The following is a 25,308-nucleotide window of genomic DNA, read 5'->3' on the forward strand; positions in this document are numbered from 1 at the left end:
TTTTAATAAAAGTTGTTAATGTTAACAATTTTAAGGTTCAGAGAGGTTACTTCTTTAGTGTCCCAATTTAGTAAGTGTTCATGTAGCTGATTGTGAAAGTTTGATGTTTGAGGTTGTTGAAAGTCAGATATATATGAGTCCTCTCAGAAAATATTGATTGGTATACCTTCCTCTAACTACGTCTGTTGTTCCACTATTACTTCATCTTGTTGATAATACGGAAAGTTTTTTAAATTGGGTTTCTTTGAAATAATATCCATTTAAAACTTGCTTTAAGTTAAGCTAAATGATTAGTGTTCTAGTAGCCTTAGTGAGACCATTTTCTGTAGCCTGACAATCTTAGGTATTTTTTAAGCTAGAGTTGCTTAACTTTGACATTAAACAAGCTCACACCTGACATACATGCCTATGATTGAGGTATTTTTCTTGTGAATTACAACTTTAATGGATGATATATATAACTGTAAATTACAACAAATGATTTTCTGTTTTTGCTTTCTAGGATTAAAATGCTTGCAGATTAGCCGTTTTCAGAGTATAACAGTTTTCACGTTCATTTGTCCAAATAATTTTATTTATGTAAGCAGAGTTTTGCATTTTATTTTGTTCTGAACCTGATAATTAATTTATGTTATGCTTGTATATGCCATTCTTGTCTTGTGAGTAATTTGCTAAACTCTGCAAAATCCTAAAACTAATGAAACAAATTTTGGGAAATCTGAGTAATATCAACAAAGGAGGAATAATGTGAGTAGTTTTTGCTATATATATATGTATCTGCTGTAATTTGGTCTGAGATATAATGTGATGAAGTTTGTGTATTTTGTTTATCAGGGGATTTAGATCCATTGGATATGGTGTAAACAGTGCTACAGGTGGAAGATGCTTCCAGAATTTCTTTACTTGAGAAATTTGAGAAGCAGGACAAGAAATGATAATGTGGTTCAAAGAATTGCTGAAAATATTGTTTGGGGGACAAAATGATTTAATTTTAACTTTTAATTTTTTTTCTTAATTAGTTTAACTAGTGATAATTTAATTTTGTAATTTTCCTTATAGATAACAATGTAATTTTAATTTATATTAATAAAATTCTAATTTTTTTTATTGAAAATTTTGCTTATTATTTTTTTTTATTATCATTATTATTATTGGCATTAGGTATATGCATTGTGGGGCATTAGGTATTAGGAACCGTGGCATTAGGGAATATGCAACGTGGCATTATGTATAGGAAACTGTGGCATTAGGTATAGGTTACCGTGGCATTAGGTATAGGAAACCGTGGCATTAGCTAATACCTAATTCCACGGCAATAATGTAACCGTTGTATCAGGTATTGATCTAACGCAACGGATCATTGATGCCGTGGCATTAGGTGTCATATGTCGTTGCATTAGACCTATTGCAACGCCAGCAGATGCCACGGTACATGGCCGTTGCGTTAGGCCTAATGCCACGGATTTTGATGCCTAATGCAACGAATTTGGGGGTTGCAATAGGTAAAAAAATGTAGTAGTGTTTTTTAATTTACTTTTTAGGTGTTTTTGACTTTTACCACAAAAAAAAAAAAAAAAAAAAAAAAAAAAAAAAAAAAAACATCAAGAGATTGTTTTTTACTACCAAAACTTCTAAAACTTTTATTTTACCACCAAATAAAAAATTGGGAAATTCTCAATGGTAGCCATATACAATTGTGGATTCTCAATGGTAGCCAAATTTTTTCAATAATCTCCTAAATAGCCTTAGTATTCATATTTTTCTCTATTATAGCTATATTTACCTAAATCTGACCAAATTAACCTAAAATCAATAACCATAGTTAGCTAAATTTCCCTCCTAAACTGTAAACACAATTTTCCTCCTAATATATTGGGCTATGTGAAGTTTATTGAAAATTCTGTCCAAGATCTATAATTTCCCACATAACTTCACAAGAAAATCTTTTGAAAAGTCATTAAAAAAATGGGTAGCTAAGCAATGAATGATTACAAAGTTTCCGGAGCTCCATATACACCTATTATTTAAAGTGAAATTATAAACCTCCGTTGATAGCTATAATTAAGGATACACGGACACTCAATTCATAAGTTAAAAATTGAAGAACAGGACATATCATATAAGCCAATGTTGAAATTAAGATTACATCCTATTTCATTTTGATTTACATTCTAAAGAGAAAATTTTGCACAATAAATCATGATATTAATTGAATAAAAAACAGGGAAAGAAAGCTTTTAATCCATTAAATTTGGGGAAAAAAACTGAAAAATCAGGGTAAAGTAGGGATGAATCACTTTGCCAATGTTACAATTTAGCATGCACCTTTGGTAGATTTTAATTAATGGTTTTAATTTTCAATCAGTTGAGGTCCCTTGCAATTCAATGTAGAAGAGTTTCGAACATCTTCACTAAATGATTAGTGAGGGTAATTGGGTTTGCATTTACTCGATTAAAAGGGGGTAACTTAGTAAATTACAACTTTATTTAACTATGGTTAATGATTTTAGTTTAATTTGGTCAGATTTACTTACATATAGCTATATTAGAGACTAATTAGAATATTAATGCTATTTAGGAGATTATTGAAAAAATTCGGCTACCATTGAGAATCCGCAATTGTATATAGCTACCATTGAGAATTTCCCTTTAAAAAAATGTTTATTACAATCTGTCGTAAAAAACATAATGAAATTTTTCTTTGATTTTCGTGTCAAACACATGGTCTTTAGGGGTTTTGGGGGGATTTTGGGCCTATGCAAAACGAGGCATTTCGATCATTTTTTGTCAATTCTGGAACCTCAAATTGGACTCATAGAGCAAAAATGCCCCCCTTAATTTAAACCTATGATGAACTTTTTTTTGCACAAAATTCGGAGAAATTTTTTTTAAACCGTTAGATTTAACGGTTTTCTTGACGTTAGGTAGGTAAAAACAAGTTTTAGATTTTTATTTTTTTTTGGTGGTAAAGTAAAAGTTTCAGAAGTTTTGATGGTTAAAAATTATTTTTTATTCTTTTTTGTAGTAAAAGTAAACATTTCCTACTTAAAAAAAAATTAAAATTACTATATAAAAAAAAAAAAAAAACCACCCTTAGCTTCTTTCTTCTTTCTCTCTCTTCCCCCATCTCCAGATTCACCACCCCATAGCCACCACCATCCTTATTTCTCTCTCCTTTCCTAGCTTCCATGGCCTTCCTCCATTACCTCTTCACCTCCCTTTAACGTACCCAACAACAACAACTCTAGCCATCACAAACCTCTTTTTGACGGGCACCACAAACCTCGAGCCACCACCACCAATGCACACACGCCACCACCACCAATACACACACGTCACCACCACAAACATATCCATAAGGACAGGAGAGCGAGAGAGAGAAATAGAGAATAGGAAAAGAGGACAAAACACACACAAAAAAACCAAGAGAAAGCAAGTGAAGACTTAGGGAGAGAAGAAGAAGAGGAAACGAAAGTCAAAGGAAAGGAAAGATTTTTTTTTAATTATTATTTTAGAAGATTTGAAGAAGAAAAAGTAATCGATTTCTCCGGAGTTGTTGATTTTGTTGGAGGAATTTTCTCCATTTTAACAGGCCAAGTGCGTAGGTCGCTAAAGGTTTTGGGTGGGGGGCTGATTTTTTATGGATGAGGGGTTATTTCGATGGTGTGGTGTTGCGTATTGGGTAGGGAGAGGGATGATTTTGTGAAGATCAGGGTTTGTTTCGGGGGTTGGGGTTGTTTGGTTCATTTGGGAAGTAGGGTATAAAGGTTTAATTATTGTGAAATAATCTAAAGGTTGGTTTATTTTAGGAGAATAGAGCAAAGGTTAGTTTATTTAAAGTAATTTTTCCTTTGTATTAATAATAAACAAATATTATAAACACTCATATCCTAGGTTATTATAAAAATTATTTTAATATAAGCTACTTTTCCATTTGTTCCCATATTTTTTTTATGGTGTTTGTTTAAAACATTAAACAATCCATTACTTATAAGATCATTGCGTCAAAATTTTTCTCTCTATACAAAGTTTATAAAACATTACTCAGAACATTACTCAAAATTTTTCTCTCTATACTAGTTTAATTTAAATTATTAAATCGTGATGGTCACACTTTCTCAAATCTTAAATAATGAGAGTTAAGCACACAATTAGGTATTCAATTCTTTAAAATTTCACCTTTTAGGTACTCAATTCGTTTTACTTTGCTTTTGGGTACTGAGTTAAGAATTTAAGTCAAAAAAATTAAATCAACCAAAGAATTGAGTACCTTGGGTTAAAGAATTTAGTACCCTTGGTTAAGTATGTGGGCCCCACCTGATTTAAAAATTCGCGGGTCAACCCATGTTTTTCCCTTTCTATTTCTTTATTCCCCTTTTTGCGAGTTATTTTTTTCCCTTTTCTGGAACTTTGCTGCGCACTTCATTCTCGAAGAACAACGACACCATAAGCTTTCTTTGTGCTCGAATCTGGTGAAAACGGCACCAAAACCGCCATTTTTTTTAGGTAAGCTCAATTTATCATCATTTATGTTGTGAATTTGATATAAATTTTGGATTTTTTGCCCATTTGATGATGTAATTCGCGACCTAGGGTTTTCGAATTTTGGGGTTTTTTTTTAACAAATTGATGATCGAGGAATTATTGTGATTGTTTGATTTTGACGTTTCGTAATATCCATTGTTGAAATGCATGCTCTGAAATTATGTTTGATCGTATAATTAACTGCTTCGATCTGGTGTAATTCCAGTACATACGTAAAATGAGGTTGATATTTTGATCGTCGTAATGTGATTTTTTTCCTGTCAATTTGATTTATTCGAAATGTTGTGATGATTTGTACTCTTATAATTCGTCATGTTGTGATGATTTGTGCTCTTACAATTTACGATTCGTCATGTTGTGATGATTTGTGCTTTGATAAATGCTAATAAATGTTGGTCATGGTGACAAAATGTCGTGTTTTGGAGACTTCTTGCCATAATTCTGTTTGTGATTTGTCCTATTTGTCCAAGATATGAGACATAGAGACTCTAATCACTGGAGCACACAAACTGGAGCACCAAGGTAGCATGTCCCAACACAAGAGTCTCAAAGTCAAAGTCAGGGAGGAAGTTCCTCAACACCAAGGCAACATGTCCCAACACAAGAGTCTCAAGCTTATGTGCCTATGCATGAAAGAGGTATTGGTGTATACACCTACCCAAATGGATTTCAGAGACAGTCATGGGTATGTAAAGCTCAATTATAGTTAAATTTCTATTTTTTTTTCATTCAATTTCAATTTCTCATTACATTTTCAATGCTATAGCAAACTGGAAACAAAAGGAAGCCTAATTCTGAAGCAACTACTACAACTGAAACCATTACAAGACTATGAAGGTACACCCCACACACTCAAGCTAGTAACAACAAAAATTAGAAAAAAATATAACAAGGCTTTGATATGCACTTGTAATTCTCACAAATTTGTCTCTGGTTTTGTGGTAGAGTTGAAGTACTAGCATCAAGGCAGAGCAGCAACCCTTCTGTTTCTGGTTTTTTTATTTTTATTTTTTTTTTCTACAAAATCTGGCAAAACATTGCAAAATTTATGCCTAAATAACATGCTCAATGAACCTGTTTTGTTGCTGGTTAAGCTGCTGTTGTTGATGAACTTATGGCTGGGAGCAAGTCTTTTTCTGGTTCAATTGGTGCTTGTAATGCAGAAGCTCATGCCATGTTTTTTGGCCTCAAATATGCGTATGATGCTGGGCTTAGGAGATTGAAGGCCTCTTCGGATTGCCTTCATCTAATCAACTTGCTGCTGTCTGTTTGATGTTCTAAGCATGACTAGTTTGTTTGATGTTTGTTGCTTTTCTTTTCAGTCTAGAACTTGTAATAAGGTAGCTGTGAATGATATTCTAAGCAAAACTTTCCCTCAATTTGATTGAGGAGCAGCTGTGGATGGAGGACTGCCCATCTGTTTCTTTTAATCGAATGCCTGCAGGTTTACACTAAAAAAATTTTTGATGAATTTTCTTGCTGTTTTTGATGAATTTTCTGCGAGGTTCATGCCTAATTTCTTGCTGTTTTGGATGAAACCAACGGTTAGTTTCTTAGTCTAATTTAATACATTTTTTTTTATATAAATATTAATTTTTTAATCGAGTGGGGCCCACATACTTAACCAAGGGTACTAAATTCTTTAACCCAAGGTACTCAACTCTTTGGCTGATTTAATTTTTTTGGCTTGAATTCTTAACTCAGTACCCAAAAGCAAAATAAAAAGAATTGAGTACCTAAAAGGTGAAATTTTAAAGAATTGAGTACCTAATTGTGTGCTTAACTCAAATAATGAAGATGACAAAGATAAAAATACCCACTCCTCTTTTAACTTACAACTCTTTGAATTGACTTATGCATTATTATTCATACACTTTGACTACTTATGCGTTAGTCATGTGAGATTTTTGTTAGATTTGCCATGATTTATCATTTCATAATATAAATTTTTATAATTTTTACATACTATAATTAGAGATACTAGTGATTAAAATAATGTATTGACAATGAAGTGTTGTAAGAAAAAAAAAAACGTGAAACAATATAATTCAATACAAAACTGTTTAATTAGGATAAAAACATCCCAATCATGTGGACCGATCAAAGAACAATAACAAGTGGCCCAACAAGATAACTACCAATGCATTTATATTATAGAATAATTTGTCAATTACTACCTCAAAAAATGGCACTTGTTTGTGTTATTATTTGACTTACATGCATTTGTTTGATTTTACATTGTTATATTATTATATATATGTAACTCATTTTTATCAACTCAATACTAGTATATTGATAAAAAAAAAAAGTAAAAGAAAGTGCATAATATAGTGTGGGTAGGAAGGGTAAAATATTAAAAGGGTTTTTTTTTTTAAATCCGATTAATTTTTGTCTAATTTTATTATTTAACCCAACTTTGTCATTATTTTTACGCTAATTATAAAGATATAATATATCAAATGAATGCTAATAGATTAGTGTGATCTAAATCATCCTTAAACAATTGCTAAACCCTTCTTAGGCCAAGCCATCATAAAGTCTACAATTAGGATTTATTTGTTCAAATCATCTTATTCTTGTTACTTATTATATTGTTGTTAAAGCCATGTATGTTAAATCAATAAGCTAGACTGAACAAATTAGAAAAATTCAAATCATATTAGAAATTTTTGATCAAATTAGACCAAATCAAAAAATATATCAAATAGATCTTACTAGATAAAATCAAATCAAATCAGATTAGATCATATTATAAAGATTCATATGAAATTATACCAAATTATAAAAATTTAGATCAAACCAAGACCAAGCTAAAACAGATGAAAATGTAATAAATTTATATCAAATTAAATAAGCGAAGAGAAAAAAATTAAAAGTCCAAAATAAAATCTAAATTAAGACATAGATATAAGGGTTGGAGTTAAAGTTTGAATCTTTACATTGATAATTTTGGTATACTAGACCATTGCATTCCAATTCCAAACATAAAATCAAAAGATAAGTAATTTAAGGGGCTATACATTAGTGTATGTGTAAGTATTTTTTTTATTTTATTTTAGTTGACGTATAATGGTACAAGAGAACATACGAGAAATAAAGAAAACCAAATCGTAAAATAAATAACAACTTTTGACGAGTTTAATGTGTTTTAAAATCTTAATTATATAATCAAACCAATTCAATTTAAACAAAATGAATATATTAGCCTTTGATGGTATGGTGGCCCCTAGATCATTAGAAATTTTATTATTATTGAGAAGTTTGTGATGAAATTGCAAAATTGTTGTGCCAAAGATTGCAAAATTTGCTCGCATAATATGAAAATAATATGAATAAATCTAATAAATTGGAAGAGTATAATTATATATTCATATGTTTATACCATATATAACAATAGAACAAAAGTTTATTACATTCATTATTAAACTTTAATTCATTCAAAGTTTTTATATTATTATTTTAACATACATATGTTAATTTATGCAGCACAACAACAAATGTTGTAAATGCAATAAGAATTCTCGGCCAATGGTGGACATTGTGCCTTACATAATTCGGTTGTACAACCAACTATGTGAATATTGCAACGGGGGCCTACTCCTTCTACTCCAATGTCCATTGGATTTGGAACCATCGCTTCATCTAACCTTTGTCTCACAACACTAGTACCTGCATTTGGAACCATCGCTTCATTTGGAACCATTGCTTCATCCAACCTTGAGCTCACACCACTAGGAACTGCATTTGGAACCATCGCTTCATCTAACCTTGAGCTCGTAACACTAGTACCTGTATTTATAAATTAAAAATTTTAAAAAAAAAATAGTACACCATAAAATTGATTTAATTATATAATTAACTAACTAATTTGTAACATCTAAATGTTACATAGTAAAAATTATTTTCCTAATTTAATTATATTATCACTATTTTAATTAAAGATAAACTGTTTATTCTCAAACATAAATAATACTCACTTAATGTATCAATTTTTAAAAATGTGGATTTCAAACCAAAATGATAATGTAAAAGATAATAATATTTCGTATTTATAACTCTTACCAAAGTTTAAGATAACTAGTATCAGTAGTATGAGAGACACAAATGATATCTTTCCAGCCATTTGATTGAACTTAGTGCTTTTGAAAAAAGAATTTTAATATATATATACTTATCAATTACTTTGTTTTATTTAAAGATGTTATGTGTTCTATTGTCAATCATCTTTTGACCTATTTATATAATACTCCAGAGGTTTTTTTTTTTTTTTTTTTCCTACATCCAATTCTGCTCCTACACATCAGCAAAAATCTAATATGATTAATGCAAGATCAAATAAGATTGTCTTTGGAAGAAGGATCTAATAAGATTAATTTCTTACATTAAATTGACTAATCCTCTTTGATATTATTATTGTTATAATTTTTTTTTTTTTTTTTTTTTTTGGCTAGATAAGATAAGTAGATTTCTATGATTCCCTTCCTATTTTTTTCATAACTACACAAGTACAGAGCTAGAGGTGTCAAAAAGTGACTTGGTCCAAAACAACCCACTTTCCATCAAAGCAAGCCAGTGTAAAAGAAAGAACAGTATCAAGGCTTATATGATAAGCATGATGTGTGGCATCAAATCCATTTTCTTGCTATATTAACTTTTTTTTTTTATAGAAAGAAAAAATGATTTCATTAATTATATGACACTTACAAACAATTTCAAAGAAATCTACAATTCCAACACATATACATAACACCTTGGAACATCATCAACTAAAATTTAAGTTAATTATGATCATTTCAATATTGTATTAGTCTTTGTGTGTACGATATATTCACCTAGCCTTCGGCAATCAATCAAAGCCTTAATACCATAAGGTCTATAAATAAGTAGCTGAATACATTTGTGTGTTAAGAAAGAAGTATTTAAGAGACCGGTTTTGTTGGAAAAAGTAATTGATTTAGAGCGGAAAACATATTAAAAAAATATCAAAGATATTAGGTTTTTTACTAACCGGTCTTTTTAATTTAACAAAAGATAACAAGTCAACTTGGCTACACATCTAGTGGCTCAATTTGTCCACAGAACAATACCTCATAGGCCGGTTTTATATATGATATAGACTGTCTTTGATATACTTTTTTTTTTTCCCGGTGAAATAAGGGTATAATTGTACCTTTATGTATCACTCTAGATCTATTGCATACAAACAAATATCTTTATGCTTTATGTTAAAAAAATATAGTAATGTGGAAAACTATCATTCATCTTAATTTTTATTTTAACTATTAACCTTTTACTTGTTTTTTTTTTGAAACCAACTATTAACCTTTTACTCATTGGCAAATAAATTTATTAATGGTTGAAGTTCTAAGGAACGAAGCTTCTAGTGTAGTCATCGACTATGGATGACTACGAACGACTATAATAAGAGATTAAATCTGAACCGTTCATATTCTTTGTTTCTGAATCTTAACCTTTAAATATTATGTTTTTAAAAAATTAAAAAATCTAATTTACACATCATTAAAATGCTGACAAGTCATCGACCATTCAGCGACCAGTCAGCAAAGTCTTGTTTGTTTTCTTACTTTTAGAGGGTTAATTTTTTTAAGTGTACTTTTTTTTTATATATATATACTTGTATTCAATGTTTATTTTAATTTTAACTGAATCATTCTTGTATGATTTCTTTCAAAATCACTTTGATAGCTTCATACTCATATTCATAGTTTCAACCTTCTCTAATGGCGCACCCCACCTTCGACCTTTAGCTTTTTTTCAAATCGCATCCTTAAACTAAAGTATATAACAATATTATTAATGTATAATCATTATATTTATGTGTAAACTTAAATTAGTTAATGAGATTGAAATCATTTTTTTTTTGATAGAATGAAACTGAAATCAATTTAATCATATGTATACATAACTAGGTTTAAAAAAATCACGTTTTATCTTACGATCTCTTGTTTAATTTTTATTAGTCATATGAATTCGTGTTTAACTGTTATTAGTCATATGATTTTGTGTTTAATATTTATTATATTAGCCATATGATTTTTGAGTAATACACCATTATTGAATGTTGAAGCTACAATACCATTGATGAACTTGGGAGTTAGTTTATGTTGAAAAAAAAATAATAAATAAATAAAAATTTAAAGACTTACGTGATAAATTTTTTTTTTTTTTGTATAGATTTTATTGTGTATGCCTTGTAGGCAAATCATAATAATTTGTTTCCTTATTGTATGTATACTGTTACTCCTTATGAAATTCTCGTAGCTTGTATATAGGCTGACTTGGTGTTTTTTAATATTGAAGGAAAATATTGAATATTCCCTCATCTTTTATTTTCTTTTTTTTTCTTGCTTTTGAATAAAAATAATCCCTCATATTTCATTATTATGTATTTTGCCTTTTTGTTTGATATAGAGATCATTATTTGGGGAAGAAATATATGACAAAAATATATATTAACTTAATCCTTTTTTTATCAACTTTACTTGAAATCAACATGAACTTACATCGATCCCTCAAATTTTACAAACATATAAAACTAATAATAAGTAATAATTTTATAATTAATTTGGAATTCTATATACGTTTTGATATTATTTTTTCTAGCTACATTTAAAATTTTAAGAGATTATTTAACAATTACACATGCATGCATTTAAAGTCATTACAATCAAATTAGTTGTTAATTGACGAGCTCTAAATATCTCAAGTAAAAAAAAAAAAAATTGATTTGCTTTAAAAAAACAGAATTATAATTGTGTTAAAAAATATCTTAATTACATTAAAACATATGATTTTTTTATGTTTATTCTAGCAATTTCCTTAAATCATGGTGATATTTTAAACAATATTTATCCTTAATCATCTTTTTTTTAAATATATCCTTAATTACTCAAATAGTACGAGGTGTCAAAAAAATTATCTCAATATACTTGTCAAAAATCATCTCAAGTTAGAAAAAAATCAATTGGCCAAAAAAAGATAATCAAAATACTATTATTTACCCCCTAAAAAAAACTAAAAATAAAACAAAAAAAAAATAATTGAAAGATTTGAAACGTGCCCAAAAAAAAACAAAAAAAAAAACAACCAAACAAAACAGTTATTTCCTTAAATCATGGTATTTTTTTTTTACAAAACACTCCCCCTTGGATGTCCATTATCGAAGATTGCGCCTCATTAAAACCTTACTACGAAAAACCCCGTGGGATAAAAACTTAGTGAAGAAAAGAGAGTACATCATTCTTCGTAATACGCTCGAGATGCTGCCTCATTAAAAACCTTACCAGGAAAACCCAATTTGGGACAAAACCATGGTCAAGGGAAAAAGAGTGCAGCGCGTATTTTCTCCCCCTGATGAATACATAACTTGAGATCTTCCAATGTAATGAATCCAATGCCTTAGTAACTTCACACTTGTAGCTGAATAACATTCCTTGATAGTTGATCCTCCCTGATCAAACTTGAATCTTCACTGTAAAGCATCTTCATTTATCCATACTTGTGAGAACAATACTTATGTGGCGTTTACCGCTATCTTATATGACATTTTTGTTTCAAGTTGCCTTACCATCGAAATTATGCCTACTTCTGGAGGTCGTAAAAGTAGCTATTGATAATCAAATATTGATCATAATTTATGGCAACCCGTGATATCTTGATATCATTATCTAAGCTTATATGATTTAGTAATAATATAACATAAGTATTATTATATACTTTACTCATGGTTCTTCTGGACCATAAGAAGATTATCCTTACTGCAATATAGCTCATTACTATTCTTCTTTAGACATTTTGCATACGGGAGTTTTCCAATGAATATAAAAATCGATTAACTCTCACTTGGTTAAACTTCAGGTTGATATTTCAATAACTTAGTCACCAATACTCTCCATGAGTTTGATAACAATATCAACATTGTCATTTTTCAGAATATAGAATTTGAAGGGCTAGATATTTGAATACGTTGTATATAAGTTCTGCGGGAACTTTTCATGCATGATTCATAACATGCTATTAGATCGTCATCATATAAACTATCATCACAATTATAAGCCCATCAGAGTATAAATTTCTTCTTGTAAGCCTTCATCATAATTATAAACTCGTCATACCATAAACATTCACATATAACACAATTATTGTATAGAACAAATGCATGCAATATGAGATGTAGAATTCATGATAAAACATTAAACAAAATATATATATAATGAGTAATGCATCAAACTACATCCTATACATACAATGAGTTCATAAATTTAAAACTCAAACATGCACATAAATGAAAGACTCAAAAATACAAACACTGTACAGTTTGGATTTCAGAAATCCATTTTCTAATTGGACTACTAGTCCATGATAAATTTTTGATTTATTATTTTAGTTTCATGTCGACAAAATTGAACATATTTTTAAGATCCCTTATTTACTAGTCCATTCTATCATGCATATGCATTATTTATCGGTTCCATCATATACCGGTATCATCATATAATTCCTCAAGGTACAATTTTAATTTGCATGCTATTTTGACAATGATATCTGAATACATTTCTCATTGATACCATCATAAATATTCTTACATCATAGGCCATCTATTGTAATAATTCAGATATCTATACCACTTTTGGGGTATTTCATACACTATGGTATTTATATACTATTATAATATTAAAAGTGTTAACTGCACTATCTTGCCACATATCATATCTTTATTTTGGAACCGATCATACAACCCACACTTCAGGTGTAGTGATTCAAGTATAATTGGCAAGATTTTATCTCAATGTATACACATAATATGACCAAAATGTATCTTCAATGCTATGCAACATAAGTCATAACTGAATACAAATAAAATCATAAATTTGCAACATATCTTGATAATATATAGACAAAAGTTGGCATACAACTTTTCAAACTACCATTATAGGGATCATCAAATTCTTTTCGATTTTCCAACTTTTGCTGATTCTTCTCCCCATAAATTGGTAAAATATCTCATTTAGAGGGGCATCTAATTCTATACCAACTTAGTATATAAATTTGCATTAAAATTCATTTCATGCGAGGATCACAATCAAAATTTATCTCTCAGAAGATTTGTATTAAACAACATTTATCTCTTCTGGAGAAGAATTTCAATGAAGAATCATTTCTTCATTAACTTTACATTGCATGTGTATTTATTATTACAATTTCCATAATATGTTCTCTTCTGGAGATCAATGTCAATGGGGAGACATGTGTTGTGCAGTTTTATGTTTTTTCCTTCTTCTCCTCTTTCTGATGTGCTGACATATAATAGCCCCAAGCGTAAATCACTTGTTTGTTATTCTACTAGGTGGTGAGCTTCTGGTCACCTAATACTTGACAATAATATAAAAGTTATTTTGGTGAACTTCTGGTCAGCCATAACTCCTTTATCAGCCATTACTCCTTTATAAAAAATCAAAATATATTAAATCTTGAAATTTTCATCAATACAAATTATAATAACTCACAATTCAAATATAACTCAATCTCAATGTTACGTCTTGCCATTCAATTCATTTTATATATTTAACATTGAGAAAGCGTCAGCACATTATCAATTGAAACTTCAGGTTTCCATTATGGGTAATTATTATTAAACCCGGATGGCCTAATTTAATTATCACATCCAATCACTTCTCTAAATTTGAACTCTGGTCAGTTTTCAACACTAGTGATCACTTTATTAAACTTACTATATGCATGGCCATGAATGTGATGTGATATTAGAACACCAACATGTGTTTCTTTATACAATTGGCAAGACAATCAATTAATATATTATCCAGTAATTACTCATACTCTGCTAGAGTTTTGACTATTATCTTGATACATGTTAATCTTGTTGGACATTTCATACTCTTATGGAGTCTTTTATATAATCATGGAACATTTGAATTTTACTAAAAGTGATTTCTTCTAGAAATGTAATGGGATTTATCACTTTCTCAAATTTGTCATTGTCAATAGTGGTTCCTTTCCTTTTCGACGATACTGAATTATCTTTAGAACCTATTGATCTATCACGCTTCAGGCGTGCTATAGGTTCATTAGCAATTAATGTTGTCCTTTTGGGACATCAATTTGATTGTAGCATTTACAACTAGTATATATGATCAATGATATTTATTTTTATCCATCTACAGGATGGTATCGTTTCAAAATATTTAATTAACATGTGGCCACTTCTATTAAATAAATCATTGATATTTAAGTTAATGTATGTAACAAACTAACCATCAATATGTTTTATTATTTATGTCCAAGGATTACATAAAATAAGGGAATAAATACAATCTCCCCCTAATCCTTCCATATGGGGCATGAAATGAATCCAACAACCTTTAAATCTCTTCCACCTTTTAAGGCATAAATTCTTTTAGCAATGCATGTATCAAGCATAATAAAATCATTCTTATAAACTTTTACTCGTAACTCTTGCCCAATTATATTAATCTCGTATAAGTATGGGCATAATAAATAATCTTAAGTAAGTTGCTCACAATGTCATGATTAATTTTTTTGAACTCATCATAACACTATTTCTTGTTCAAATTGATATTCTTATGAACTTTTTAAATGAATTATAATCAATAACATATCATACAAACAAGTTTGTTATCTTTTTAATCCTATAAATTCTCATTCACTTCTGGGATGGAGTAAATCTAGTAATCTATAAATTAAATCATCAATTCTCACCCAAAGTTCGAAATCTAGAATACTATTCAAAATCTTTTATATAATCATTCTCATGACATTGTGTTTATAGGATCACATTAGTATTATGAATTGTATATTAGCAACGTACCTTAGAAAATAATAGAAATTTCTAAGTCATATATGTATCTTAATATTAACTTTTGGATGTTTTAACCCTTCATAAATTTAAGGAACTTCAAGTCCATATTTTTGAGTATTTCATGTTCAATTTACTCATGATTCTTATAAACCAACTTTTTGTAGACATATGAGATCATATATAATTGAATTCAATTATACATCAATCAATATTCAGCATTGTAAGCATGTCAGTATTAAAAGAACAAAATGTGAAACTTCAGGTCCCAAAAATGGGGATGCGAATGAGTATTAGTTTGAAAGTTGACCATTTCAATTCATAGAAATTATATGTCGGATCTCATGTAATAGTCATTATTATCATCACTAACTATAATTTATCAATCAACTCTTTTTCCATCTAATTAACAAAATAAAGGAATAAAAAAAACAAGATGGATTATAATTAACATAATTTGAGGTCAACTAGAAAATATCCATATAGTCAATTAAGTATATGACATCATGCAAATATTAGCAATCTCAATCATAAAGGTAGTTAAAAACAATGCTATATATTATCAAAGAGCCAAATCATACTCATGAATTTTAGTTCTTGATCATGACTTCAAATATCTTTAAGCAAATATTCATATGGTCAATGAGATTATTTCGTTACCACATACAAGTAATCCCATTCATAAAGTACAAACAATATTGATCATCTTTAAAGACTTTGTTGCATTTTATGAAAATTTAGTCCACAAAGTTTAATCCATACTCATTAAAGTCACTTAATTTAATCAAAGTTAAGCTCTTTTAACAACTAGGTAGACTAATAACCCAATATATATTCTCCATAACAAATCAAAACTAGTGTGATTCTCTTTAGTAGTGAACTTAATATACCAGTATACCAAACGCATGCCATTTATCATACGGGGTATAAGATATAAAGTTGTCATGGGAAATAAATACTATAAATGAGGACTTAATTTGGAAATCACTTAGAGAGATATATTTATAATAAATTATCATGACTAATTGATAATCTAAGGATAATGCTAATCAAGTTTGATAGTGTTAGAATATGTTTATCATATATTCTATAATTATTTGTATATATCTAATTTAGCTAGTATATATTTCCTTTCTTTAGTGTTAGCAAACGTTTAGCTATTTTAGTGAGTTAATGATAGCTGTCAACATTATCTTTTAGTTAGCTAATTTTTGTAGCCTAACTTCTAGCTTGTAATTTGTACATATATTCTCTGATTAGCAATATAACACTCACAATATAAATCAATTTCCTTCATGGTATAAGATACGGTTACAATTCTAAAATCAGCAAACGAAATAAAATCAACAAACAATTATAATATAGATTTATTATAATGACATAATTTATTTACTATACCTTACATTAAACTAAATACGGAGTAAACAATATGAAGTAACCAAACTTATTCAAGATAAAACTAGGATTAGTCTCAAAGTCAATCAAAACCATGAAAATTATTAATCCGACCAGCTTTGCAAATAAATCTATAGTTGGTACTGACACATAAGGTAAATTAAAATTGGTACTGGTACATAAGGTAATATAAATTAACGGAGATGGAAAAATAATTAATCATCATATATGTGGTAAAACACTCATCACCACTTACTCACTTAGTTGAATTGCATATAGATATCTTATCCGATGATGGAACCCTAGGTAATATATATGTATAAATATCCCGTATTAGATGGAATAAGAATACACACAAAAATTTTCTCTAATCTCTCCCATTATTTCTTCTTAATATTTAACACGTTATCAGCACCATTGCTACAGAATATTATAAAAAGTAAAAGAAAAGGTAATAGTGATAATTAAATCACTGCATTCATATCATCCCGTAAGCTGTTGCCATTGACGTTCACCGCTCCGGCTCCTGTTCTTGCTGTTGGCTGTCCCACAGTCGTCGCCTCCGGCCTCCTGTGCTCGGTGCTCCACTGCTCCGTCATCCACTCGTCCATATTCCGTGACTTTATAGGTGAATTACTGAATTTTTACCTCTTAATTTCTTATATTTACATACTATCTGTTTCGTTAATTAGTTTATAGATTTATATCTTGAATTCTTGATAATAAATTATGATGTATTGAGTTCATATTGATTGTTTAAGTCGAATTAGATACTTTGATAGCTAGAAATCAAGATCTTAATTTATGGGTGTTTGACCAAATCCTTGAAATTAGTAGTTTTGCTATAATTTGTGAAATTGAAATTGATGAATTTAATCTGGGTGTGAATTTAAGTGTTGTTAAATTTGTGGTTTTTTTTTCTGAGAATTTGGTGTAATGTAGTAGAAGATTATCTTTGATTGGATTGAAAGGATAAAAATGGGTATTTGTTAAATTTAAGCATACTAGCTGTATTTGACGAAATTTTCGCGAGCATACTTAGCATAATAAGAGTGAGTACCTTAGAAGACGCATAATCAACCTCAGTACCTTCTGCATTTTCAATCAACCCGCCATTTAATTTAGATGATAATTTATCATCAAGTATTCCCTACTAATTAGATTGAGATGTACGAAGTATAAAAAAAAAAAAAAAAAAATAAATAAATAAATAAATAAATAATAATAATAATAATAATAATAATAATATATATTTCTGTCAAAAAATATATTTCTCATATCATTTTGGAAAGGAATTCTATTTTCTGTATATGTTTTGAATGAGCAGTGCAAGGTCTTATGTTGACCCTTAGAAGTGAAAAATTGGACTATGATTGTTTAGATATACTCTAACATACATTGAACAGGATCTAATAGTTTAGAGCGAACTAAGATTTGGTGGCATAAAAGCTGTTGTTGTTCAATAATTGATCATTAATGTCAATGCTCTATTATCTTAAACTTCTCTGTTAATTATTTTCTTTTACAATAAAAGTGATTTGTCACCTCAAACTAGGAAGATACATACACGCAACACACACATACTCGCACACAGGAAGTACACACCGCAACATTACATTCTGCATAATTACTGTGATGTAACATATTGCCTTTAGTAAAGCAATTAAAATTATGTATTAGTGTATTGCACATCATTATATGGGGTACTAGCTTTTATTCAATTATACTGAATGTAACGAGTAAAAAAAAAAATGAGTGCAAGCTGCTTATCCTTCCTACTAAAGTGCTTATAATCTTACTGTGCGTTTCAAAACTGAAAGGATGGTTAAACTTATTGAAAAATGTGATATATGAAAATTGATGGTAGAATTGTGAGTATTTATTATATCATCTTAGTTCCTAATTTATTATATTATTTTATATATCAGTGAATCATGTCAAACCTTGCAAAACTCGAATTTGTTGCTCTTGATATTACTGGAAACAACTATCTGTCTTGGGTGTTAGATGCTGAAATACACTTAGATGCAAAGGGACTTGGTGATACTATTAAAGAAAACAATACTGCAACAAGCCAAGATAAGGCTAAAGCTATGATATTCCTTCGCCATCACCTTCATGAAGACCTTAAGACTGAGTACTTGACTGTTAAAGATCCACAAGTCTTTTGGAGTAATCTAAAGGAAAGGTATGACCACCAGAAAACTGTGCTATTACCAAAAGCTCGTTATGACTGGTTACATTTAAGATTACAAGACTTTAAGTCTGTGAGTGAATATAACTCAGCCATGTTTAAAATTACATCACAATTGAAATTATGTGGAGAGAAAATCACGGATGCAGAAATGTTAGAAAAAACATACTCTACTTTTCATGCAAACAATGTTGTCCTGCAGACACAATACCGTGAAAAGGGTTTTACAAAATATTCTGAATTGATATCTTGTCTCCTTGTGGCTGAGCAAAATAATGAACTATTAATGAAAAATCATGGATCACGCCCAACTGGCTCTACTCCATTTCTTGAAGCGAATGCGACATCCCATACTGGAAAAGAGCAAAAGGCTAGAGATCACGCCAGCAGTCGTGGTCGAGGTCGTGGTCACGGCCGCGGACGTGGACATGATCGTGGTCGAGGTGGTCATTTTAGGAACTCATACTCTCACCAGAAGTGGGACAATAAAAATGGAAATAAGAATGAGAAGGTTAAAAATGAAAATATATGCTACCGTTGTGGAGGAAAAGGTCATTGGTCTCGTGTGTGTCGCACACCAAAACATCTAGTAGACCTTTATCAACAATCAATCAAACAGAAAGGAAAGAAAGTGGAGACAAATTTGGTGTATGAGGATGGCGAAGGTGATTTTGATTACGGTGATACAACTCACCTGGAAGCGGCTGATTTCTTTCCTAATCCTGAAGAAAATAATTGAATAAATTATGTCCCATTGGCGAATAAACTCTGTTAATTAGCTTGCATTTATTATAGAATTTTATTGTAGTACTATGACTTTATGCTTTATGGAATATTTGTTTTTGGACAATTTTATGTTTTTGGACATTTTATGTTTCGCATATTTCATTATTTAATTTAAGTTATTTGATTTAGTGAATCTTATTTTAGTTTCTGTAATTCTATTAGAAAATGTATCCCTTTGGAGCTCAATCATCAACCAATGGTGAAGATTTATGTCTAGTTGATAGTGCTACCACTCACACCATACTTAAAGATAAGAAATATTTTTCACAATTGGTGATGAAAGAGATTAGTGTGAGTACTATATCAGGTAGTACAAGAATTATAGAAGGCTCCGGAAGAGAAAATGTATTATTGCCGGGGGGAACAAAATTGGAAATTATTGATGCATTATACTCCCCTAAGTCTCAAAGAAATTTACTAAGTTTTAAAGATATTCGAAAAAATGGATATCATATTGAGACAATTAGTGAAGGAAATAATGAATTCCTTCAAATCACAAGTATAACTCAAGGCAATAAACTTATTATGGAGAAATTACCTACATTCTCCACTGGTTTGTACTATACAAAAATCGATACAATTGAATCACATGCTATAGTAAACCAGAAGTTTACTGATGACTTCAAAGTTTGGCATGACCGGTTAGGCCATCCCGGTTCAATAATGATGCGAAAAATAATCGAAAATTCATGTGGACACTCATTGAAGAGCCAGCAGATTCTTCATAATAATTTTTCATGTGCTGCTTGCTCAATAGGCAAGTTAATACTCCGGCCATCACCAGCTAAAATAAATTCCGAATCAATTACTTTTCTAGAACGTATACAAGGGGATATATGTGGACCAATTCATCCCCCATGTGGGCCATTTAGATATTTCATGGTTTTAATAGATGCATCAACTAGATGGTCACACTTATCATTGTTATCAACTCGCAACCTGGCATTTGCGAGACTACTTGCTCAGTTGATCAGATTACGAGCACATTTTTCAGACTTTCCTATTAAAGCTATTCGTCTTGATAACGCTGGTGAAATCACATCCCAGGCCTTTGATGAATATTGCATGTCAATCGGGATTAGTGTTGAACATCCTGTAGCACATGTTCACACACAAAATGGTCTTGCGGAATCGTTAATTAAACGTTTACAATTGATTGCTAGACCATTACTTATGAAATCTAAGCTTCCAACCTCTGCTTGGGGGCATGCTATATTACATGCAGCAGCACTAATTCGCATCAGGCCGACAAGTCATCATAAATTCTCCCCATCACAATTGGTTTTTGGTCAGGAACCAAATGTATCCCATTTGAGAATATTTGGATGTGCAGTATATGTTCCAATTGCTCCACCACAACGCACTAAAATGGGCCCTCAAAGAAGACTAGGGATATATGTTGGATATGAATCTCCATCGATAATTAAGTACCTAGAGCCAACGACAGGAGATTTATTTACGGCTCGTTTTGCAGATTGCCGTTTTGATGAATCAGTCTTTCCAACATTAGGGGGAGAAAATAAACAGCTGCAAAAGGAAATCAGTTGGAATGAATTATCATTATCTCACCTTGATCCTCGTACTAAACAATGTGAATTGGAAGTCCAAAAGATAATTCATTTACAAAACTTAGCAAATCAATTGCCAGACTCATTTGCTGACCCAAAGAAAGTGACCAAGTCACATATACCAGCTGAAAATGCTCCGATTAAAATTGATGTCCCAGAAGGACAAGCCCAAATTGCAAATAATTCTAAAGCACGCCTGAAGCGTGGTAGACCCATCGGTTCCAAAGATAAAAACCCTCGGAAGAAAAAAGGAGCAACTATTGACAATGGCCAAACCGAGGAAGCTATTAATTTTGAAGGATCTCCAGAAGAGACCCTAGACATGATGAAAAAAGATATTCAGGTACCTGATAATGAAGAAATTTCAACAAATTCAATCATGTCTGGAGTTATATGGAACCGAAACCAAATCGACGTCGATGATGTTTTTGCATGCAATGTAGCATTAGATGTCATGAATGATGAAGAGGATCATGAGCCAAAGTCCATTGATGAATGTAGACAAAGAAGTGATTGGAAAAAATGGAAAGAAGCAATTGAAACTGAATTGAAATCTCTTGAAAAAAGAGTAGTATTTGGACCTGTAGTCCGTACACCTGAAGGTGTAATACCAGTGGGATATAAATGGGTCTTTGTACGAAAAAGAAATGAAAATGGTGATATTGTAAGATACAAGGCCCGATTAGTTGCACAAGGATTCTCACAAAGACCCGGTATTGATTATGAGGAGACATACTCTCCCGTGGTGGATGCAACTACTTTTAGATTTCTAATCAGTCTGCCAATAAGAGAAGGACTTGATTTACGCTTGATGGATGTAGTCACAGCTTACCTATATGGCCCACTAGATAATGACATATACATGAAACTCCCAGAAGGATTTAAACTTCCAGAAGCAGCAAATGGAAGTTCTCGAGAACAGTACTCAATAAAATTGAATAGATCTCTATATGGATTGAAACAATCAGGGCGCATGTGGTATAATCGACTAAGTGAGTACTTGTTGAAAGAAGGGTATAAGAATGACCCTATATGCCCATGCATTTTTATAAAGAGATTTGTATCAGGATATGTCATAATTGCAGTATATGTTGATGATTTAAATATTATTGGAACTCCTGAAGAGATTTCAATAACAATGGAGTGCTTAAAGAAAGAATTTGAAATGAAAGATCTTGGAAAAACTAATTTTTGCCTAGGGCTACAAATTGAACACCTAAAGAATGAAATCCTTGTGCACCAGTCAACATACATAGAAAAGGTCCTTAGAAGATTTTCTATGGATACAGCACATCCACTGAGTAGCCCCATGGTTGTTAGAGCACTTGATGTAGAAAAAGATCCCTTCCGACCTCGGGAGAATGATGAAGAAATTCTTGGTCCTGAAGTACCATATTTAAGTGCAATAGGGGCATTAATGTATCTTGCTAGTCATACACGGCCCGACATATCATTTTCAGTAAATTTGTTAGCAAGATTTAGCTCATGCCCCACCCGAAGGCATTGGAATGGGGTTAAGCATGTACTTCGTTACCTTCAAGGTACGAAAGATATGGGTTTGTTTTTCTCTAACCTATCCAAAGAAGGTTTGATTGGTTTTGCAGATGCAGGGTATATGTCTGATCCTCATAATGCTAGATCACAAACTGGATATGTGTTTATGTGTGGAGGTACTTCTATTTCTTGGCGTTCTATGAAACAAACAATTGCAGCTACTTCTTCTAACCATGCAGAAATTTTGGCAATCCATGAGGCTAGTCGTGAATGTGTATGGTTAAGATCTGTAATTCAACATATACAGACAGATTGTGGCATAAACTCCGAGAAAGAAGTTCCAACGACTTTATATGAGGATAATACAGCATGCATCGCCCAGCTTAAGGAAGGGTATATCAAAGGTGATCGAACAAAGCACATTTTACCAAAATTCTTCTACACTCATGATCTACAGAAGAATGGTGATATAAAAGTTCTTAAGATTCGCTCGAGTGAAAACTTGGCAGATTTGTTTACTAAGGCGCTCCCAACCGCCACATTCAAAAAGTTAGCTTACGGCATTGGATTGCGTCGTCTTAAAGATCTCAAGTGATGTAGTCATGAGGGGGAGTTAATGCGCGCTGCACTCTTTTTTCCTTAATCATGGTTTTTCCCACTGGGTTTTCCTGATAAGGTTTTTAACGAGGCAGCATCTTATGTGCATTATAAATTATTTGTACGAGTTTTTTTAGTAAATTTTAGTTATCGTTTTATAGTCATCCAAGGGGGAGTGTTATGAAATATTAAATGTGGATGACTATTATCCCATGTATTATCTAGAATATTCTAGAGTTGGGTATTTGATCTTATCCGATGATGGAACCCTAGATAATATATATGTATAAATATCCCGTATTAGATGGAATAAGAATACACACAAAAATTTTCTCTGATCTCTCCCATTATTTCTTCTTAATATTTAACACAAGTATATTTTTTTTTTGAAGAAAAGCAATGAATATTTTTTACAAGTTTATTATTTGTTCATATCTTTTACTTTCTATTATTTGTTGGTGTTTCAATGCAATAGTTATTATTTGTTCATATCTTAGTACTTTCTATAATTATTTGTTGGTGTTATTTGAGCATGTTAAATAATAATTATATAAAATTAATAAAAGTGAAACATCAAGTACTAATGTACATATTTGTTCATTTTAAAATGAGAAATAATTCGTTGGGCTGATTTTTCTTTTTTTCGTGTTCCACTCGATTCACATACCCTTTTTGGGCTAATCCGGATTTAGGGATTAGTTCTGGGTGGTTAGGTTCCAATCTCCTCCCAATTGTTATTGCGGGGGATCGAATGTGCAATCTTCCCTAACAAGTATAGTCTCAATCACCACATCAACAACAAATTTGTTGATTAATCTATATATGTGCATGTATATATTTTCGAATTCATTAATTGTATATATATGTGCATGTATATATTTTCGAAGCTGGGTGGTAAAATCACATGCATATTAGGGTCAATAATTAGGGTGTTTAATGACGGGTTAGTAATAAAATTAAAAAGTAGGGTGTCACTTTAAGGAATGAAAATTTGCCATACCATCATATAGAATTTTTAAAGAGCACAATATATATATATATATATATATATATATATATATATATATATATATATAGAATTTTTAAAAGTTGAGGGATACCATATAGAATTTCCTATAAAAAAAAAATTATACAAATATATGTATAAAGAGTTATTTTGAAATACTGTTCAATTAAAATTTTTTTATACATACATTTTCTATATATCCATTAAAATATTCATTAGTGACTAGGGTTTGATTAAAATCAATATACAACACATCAATGCTATATATAAATCATTATGTTATTCCTTTAAACATATAGTTAATAATTATATATGTTTCGTGTTTTTTTAGATAAATAAGAGTATATATATTTTATATCTTAATATTTTTAGATAATGGCCTGTTTTGTTCACCTTATTTTCACTTATTTGGTCTAATTAGTTTGCATAAGTTCAATTTTGGAAAAATAAGTTCTGTAAAGGGTTATCCAGCTTCATATTACAGCTAAAATAAGTTTTAATATTTTCAAATAAGGGTCTGTTCATATTTACTTCAGTTCAATTCAGCTCTAATCAGTTCAGTTCAGTTCAGTTCAGCTCCGAATTTCCTTCTCTCATAGAATTACATTTTAGCTCAGTTCATTTCAATTCAGCTCCAATCAGTTCAATTTAGTTTAGTTCAGTTCAGCTCCAACCAGTTCAGGTCAATTCAGCCCAGTTCAGTAAATGTGAACAGGCCCTAAGTCCATTTTAATTAAGATAAGTTAAGTAAGATAAGTTCAGATAAGTGAAAAATCAGATTAATCCCCTAATGGAGTAAGGATTAAAGAGAGAATATGCAATAGACGAATATAGAGTACTATATTATTTACTTACATGTACTGTAATA

The 25,308-nt window shown here is 30.6% G+C and overlaps 1 protein-coding gene and 1 long non-coding RNA gene across 2 annotated transcripts; both read left to right on the forward strand.

Moving 5' to 3' along the window:
• Positions 1-4,347: 4,347 nt before the first annotated feature.
• LOC110691418 lies at positions 4,348-6,005 on the forward strand. The gene is made up of 4 exons (XR_002505294.1): positions 4,348-4,506; positions 5,016-5,230; positions 5,312-5,382; positions 5,491-6,005. It is a non-coding gene; the product is annotated as an uncharacterized LOC110691418 (long non-coding RNA).
• Positions 6,006-17,273: 11,268 nt separating this feature from the next.
• LOC110691419 lies at positions 17,274-19,863 on the forward strand. The gene is made up of 2 exons (XM_021868342.1): positions 17,274-17,423; positions 18,724-19,863. Exon 2 carries the CDS (start codon positions 18,730-18,732, stop codon positions 19,726-19,728), a length of 999 nt encoding a protein of 332 aa, XP_021724034.1. The 5' UTR covers positions 17,274-17,423; positions 18,724-18,729; the 3' UTR covers positions 19,729-19,863.
• The last annotated feature ends 5,445 nt before the right edge of the window (positions 19,864-25,308 follow it).

The sequence above is a fragment of the Chenopodium quinoa genome, unplaced genomic scaffold, assembly GCF_001683475.1.
Source record: "Chenopodium quinoa cultivar QQ74 unplaced genomic scaffold, ASM168347v1, whole genome shotgun sequence".
Lineage (NCBI taxonomy): Eukaryota > Viridiplantae > Streptophyta > Magnoliopsida > Caryophyllales > Amaranthaceae > Chenopodium > Chenopodium quinoa.

Excerpts from the sequence above, each read along its gene's own strand:
- LOC110691419 (XM_021868342.1), top strand. The coding sequence starts at position 18,730 with ATGTCAAACCTTGCAAAACTCGAATTTGTTGCTCTTGATATTACTGGA.